At 32.4% G+C, this 5,333-nt stretch overlaps 1 protein-coding gene across 2 annotated transcripts; it reads left to right on the top strand.

Moving 5' to 3' along the window:
• Positions 1 to 205: 205 nt before the first annotated feature.
• LOC143065417 (uncharacterized) lies at positions 206 to 5,135 on the top strand. 2 transcript variants are annotated; one of them, XM_076238975.1, is made up of 5 exons: positions 206 to 497; positions 2,442 to 2,553; positions 3,022 to 3,135; positions 3,552 to 3,630; positions 4,406 to 5,135. In XM_076238975.1, exons 1-5 carry the CDS (start codon positions 307 to 309, stop codon positions 4,495 to 4,497), a joined length of 588 nt encoding a protein of 195 aa, XP_076095090.1. In that variant the 5' UTR covers positions 206 to 306; the 3' UTR covers positions 4,498 to 5,135. The 2 variants fall into 2 exon arrangements, with proteins under 2 accessions (XP_076095090.1, XP_076095091.1); XM_076238976.1 differs by lacking the exons at positions 206 to 497; positions 2,442 to 2,553; positions 3,022 to 3,135 and adding an exon at positions 3,280 to 3,335.
• Positions 5,136 to 5,333: the final 198 nt, after the last annotated feature.

The raw sequence follows: 5,333 nt of genomic DNA, 5'->3' as shown, positions 1-5,333 counted from the left end.
CAGCCAGACACTATACTTCCGTGATATCGATATCCGGATATGTTTAACTGTTAACTTGATTTGAAATGTTTATTTTAATAAAAAATGTTATCACTAATTTCTGAGAAAGAAATTTCAATCAGTCTTGTATAAAATTTATTTTGTGCTTTTTTATTTCAAAAGCAAATAAAAATAAATTAACAACCTTAGTGTCCCTCATTCTATTTATAAACTTCAAAAATAAACCACGCTCATAATCATGTGACATTAAATACCTTATATAACTATTGTTTGTTTCCGAGTACTATCAAGTGTACATTCATTGTCATGAGCAGTAAACCATACCGGAAGCTTGGAACTGATAATTCGCCTAAATCCTGTTGTTCGTGTTGCAAGAAAATACCTTTGTGTTGTAAAATAACAATGGTCGTATTAACAGTCGTAGTTTTAGCCGGTCTTGGACTTTTTGTTGGATTTGCTGCTTCAAACCCATTGCATGCCTCATGCAGAGTTAATTGGTAAGATATAAATCTACTATTTTTTACTGACTAATTGTGACAACCTGTAACTTGTTTCTCTTTCAGTTTGATTTCTTTTAAAAAGTTAAATAACCATTTCAGAAGAAAAAAAAGAGAGATAACTCGAATTCGTTTCGTTCAAAGAGGTTGCTGTGGGGATATTTCGTATCAATAATTTATAAATATTCGGAGGACGATTGAAAGTTTAAAACATCATCTGTGAACCAGGTCTCTGTGCAATTTTAAAGTAATTAGGGACTATCTTTACCGACTACTCCGATGTATAGTGTGATTCGTGATTGATGAATGTCTACCGCACTATTTTGGGGGATGCTCCTAGTTTTCGCAGATGACATTGTCTTATACTTTTAAACTCATTATTTGAGATTTCCCAAGAAACTCATCATAGAACATGTAGAAAACAGGATTGAAATTTAGTTTTTGCGCTAGACACGAGTTTCATCTACAGAAGACTCATCAGTGACGCTCGGAAAAAAAAGAAGGTTTAAAATGCCAAATTAAATACGAAGTTGAAGAACATTGTGATTGTGGCCCAAAACTTCCTAAAAGTTTTGCCAAATACAGCTAAGGTAATACTAATCTATTCATAAGGTAGTAAAGACTTAGTATTTCAAAGAATTCAAAGTTTTGTAAACAGTTAATAAATAAACTCATTAATCGACCGTATCAATGACAATTTTAAGCTTTTTAGTGTCTCATAAGTCGTTTTTATGGCTGGATATTGATTGTTTTATGTGTATATATTTATATAATGTTGCCTTTATTTATGTCAATCAATATGTGACACTTTAATAAACTATTTACTTATGCTGAGTTCACACGTTCTTCAAATTCGATTCGCATTAACTAATTCGAATTAGTTTAATTCGCATTCGAAACGTTTTACGTCCTAACGTCAATTCTAATTCGAATTACAATGCGCGTCAAATTCGCTTTACTGTCCAAACGACGTTAACTTTTAATTCGTATTCACAACAGTGTATTTCTATTAATGCGAATAAGTTAATTCGAATTAACCAATTCGAATCAATTTGAATTAAAAAAAGAAGAGTGTGTGAACATACTTACATGTCAACATAGAAGTTGACTACTCAGACTATGGCTGGTGATACCCTGGGGGATTAAAACTTACCGGGCTGGTGATACCCTGGGGGATTTAAAACTTACCGGGCTGGTGATACCCTGGGGAATTAAAACCTACCGGGCTGGTGATACCCTAAGGGAATTAAAACTTACCGGGCTGGTGATACCCTGGGGGAATTAAAACTTACCGGGCTGGTGATACCCTGGGGAATTAAAACTTACCGGGCTGTTGATACCCTGGGGAATTAAAACTCCACCAGCGATTGCATCGACCAATTGGTTGTAATTAAACTTAAGATACCGGGATTGAAACTTAGTATTTGCGCCAGACGCGCGTTTCATAACTGATTGTACAAAAGCTGAAATGCTTGATCTACCAGAGTACTTGATTTGACTTCAGAATATAAGATTTAATTGGGATTAAAATTTATGAGTTATTGTTTGGGTTTTTTTGACATATCGTCGAAGATGCAATAGATCAATGTAAGCGATACATGCTCTTTACAGCCTCTAGTTTGTTATGGCCCATTCATAGGCATTATGTGTTCTCGTCTGTCCGGTTGTCCGTCTGTCCCGCTTCAGGTTAAAGTTTTTGGTCGAGGTAGTTTTTGATGAAGTTGAAGTCCAACCAACTTGAAACTGAGTACACATGTTCCCTATGATATGATCTTTCTAATTTAATGCCAAATTAGAGATATTTAATGCCAAATTAGAGATTTCCCCCATTTTCACGGTCCACTGAACATAGAAAATGATAGTGCGAATGGGGCATCTGTGTACTTGGGACACATTCTTGTTTTATTATGTTTTTATCACTCACATTGCTTATGTTTTTTTTAGGATGTTTCCCTCCATGACGTGTAGTAATGTAAAAACAAAACTGAAAAACCAAATAGCACTATGGAATGGGCCAGACAACTGTAAGAACGGAGGCGAAAAATGTCTATACAAAGTAAGAATTAAATAATGGGAAAGTTATCATCATATTAAGTTGTCAAACGATTTTTTTAATTTGCCATTTTCTAGATGTCAGTCCAAATATACATACTTGTATCTATAATATCCTTTCTTTCTTTTAAGATTAGTAGACTTGTTGCAATAATGTAGTCTTCAAATTTAAACTTATTTATTGAGAGACCATTTAATAATTAGCGGGTCCTGAAGTTAGAGTACAACAGTATGGGCGATTCATTACTAGTACTATTTTACATGGTTTCTAAAGTCATTTAATGAATAAAACTATGTCAATTGAAGACTGGTAACGTGATGCTTTTTATTTATCTCCAGTCAGATTTCAAAGTGTTACTAAAGCTTGCCTCTTTTGATATGTTTTAATGGTTTTAAAGACAATATTATATTCTTAACTACTTATTATTTTTGTAAATGTAAATTGTGTGTGAAATTATTGTTTTATTTACAGTTCGTTAGTGAAACCACCAATACCTTAAAAGCCATTCATGAAACTCCGAGCAAACATTATAAAGATGACCTGACCTTTACCTTTAGTGACGCAGGGATGAATTGTAAAACAGAGGTACTATGTAATGTTTACTTTTATATTTTACCTTTAGTGATGCAGGGATGAATTGTAAAACTGAGGTACTATGGGATGTTTTATTACTTTAACTTGTAATCAGTAATACGACAGGTTTCAAAAAACGAATTGTAAAACTGAGGTAATGTTTACTTTGATCTTTTACCTTTAGTGATGCAGGGATGAATTGTAAAACTGAGGTACTATATAATGTTTACTTTAATATGTCATCAGTACTATGACAAATATTCAAAACAACATGTACGATTTGCAATAACACTAAACCGATAAATATTTTGAACCAATACCAACAGATAACTAGTTATTTATTATGGAGGAGCTTCTATATAACTTTTTGTCACTATAACTGGTTAAATAGTTCTTGCTTATCCTAACATGTTTTCTATCCACTGCAGGGCTACTCTACGTCAGAAACTTGGTATGCAGTTTTGGACTATGGAACAAACTATTGTAATCTACACAACTTAATCACAGGTAAATAATTAAAGATTCATAGATTGTACAATTTTCTCATAAATGGTCAATTAATAGCTTGTATCAGACATGTAATGGTTTACTTTTATAAATTGTGACTTGGATAGAGAGTTGTCTCATTGGCACTCAACCACATCTTCCTATATTTATGTAAATGAATTAAAATACTTTATAGTTTTCAAGATTAGTTATCAAAATTTTCACACAGCGATGCGACAATGCATAGAAACAAGGAAGCTATTAACATAAGACGATGTGGCATTATTGTTAAAGAGACAACTTTCAACCAGAGACCAATTGACACACTAGTTATCAGCTATACAGAGTTCACTGTAAACGCTTCATTCCAAAAGCCAAGCTCTACATTGCCACAAGTCTAGATGAGTTGTATATTTATATATGATACTGCCTGCTAATAAAACACACTAATCTTATCAAAATTAGCCTAATGGAAAACACTGTCAAAAAGATATGAAATCTGATACTAGTAGTTGGTGACTACTCGATTTAGAGGTGATTTCACTACCGTTTTTGCTGTTAAATAACTGGGCAGTAACTTCTTCATTGAACAAAAAGGAAAACGTTACAATCAATATATAAATTTTATCACACAGACTGAAGACAATCCCTCAAAGAAGTATTTTGTTAAGAAGCGATACTTAGAATATAACTACTCATATAAACATTTGTTTTAGAATAATACGAAACTATTGAAATGCAATTCGTGGTTCTGATGTTACCAGGTTTTAGCATTTAATAATTCTTTCTATTGTAGGTTCTGGATTAAGTAACATCACAGGTTATGCAGAATCGACCAGTAACTCCCAATGTACTCAGTACTCAAGTGCTGATTGTATGAAATACTGAGTGAGCTACACATCAGGAGTACTATCTGTGATCAAATTTCATTGCTCAATACTCAATAATTTTCCTAAAAATTTAATCTTTACAACCCGACAATATTTTTTTTTATTATTTCTTAACAATGATTAGCTTATCTGTCTACGTTCCATGTTCTAAGTGTACTATAATAAACAACTCTTTTAAGTTGATCTCTTCTAGAATCTCGCACTGTTTTTAATATGCAAATTCTCCTCTTCTGTTTGTAATTGTTGTTTAATACATTTATGCGGTTTTTATATAGTCGTAAGGATTCAATTAATTTTGAACTGAAGTTGCAAGCGAAGACACAACAAAACTGTGTAAAATGATCTTTATATAGTAAGGAGATGCATCACAGTGTTAGCTCTCGCGAGAACTTGGTGTTAACTACATTATAACATTGAAAACGAGTTCGAGATATGCAACACCATTTCTGTATTGTAATTGACTGTAAATATTTAAATTCTTCAATTATTTGTTATTAATATCGATAATGTTACACAAAGTCATACATTTTAAGTACAGTTTGTTAAAATTTCTCATATTTTGTATTTAAATTCATTTTTGTTATCACTTTTTAAAAAATAATGTATTAATAAAAGTTAACGAAAGCAACAACAAAATATGTGTTCTTATAGAATTAAGATTTAGTATGAATGCCAATGAGACAACTCTCTATCGAAGTCACATTGTATAAAAAGTTAACAAGTATAATACAAATATAGGTTGAATACGGCCTTCAACACGAAGCCATGATTCACACCGAAGAGCAAGCCATAAAAGGTCCATATGCTCTGATTTGAAAGGGGGAAATATTGCTT

This window comes from Mytilus galloprovincialis, chromosome 2 (assembly GCF_965363235.1).
Source record: "Mytilus galloprovincialis chromosome 2, xbMytGall1.hap1.1, whole genome shotgun sequence".
Taxonomy (NCBI): domain Eukaryota; kingdom Metazoa; phylum Mollusca; class Bivalvia; order Mytilida; family Mytilidae; genus Mytilus; species Mytilus galloprovincialis.
The sequence above is the reverse complement of the archived record's forward strand: the minus strand, read 5'-3'. Positions and strand labels throughout refer to the sequence as shown.

Coding starts and splice junctions, on each gene's coding strand:
- LOC143065417 (XM_076238975.1), top strand. CDS start 307: ATGAGCAGTAAACCATACCGGAAGCTTGGAACTGATAATTCGCCTAAA. Junction 498..2,441: donor GCCTCATGCAGAGTTAATTG/GTAAGATATAAA, acceptor TGTTTTTTTTAG/GATGTTTCCCTCCATGACGT. Junction 3,136..3,551: donor GGATGAATTGTAAAACAGAG/GTACTATGTAAT, acceptor TATCCACTGCAG/GGCTACTCTACGTCAGAAAC.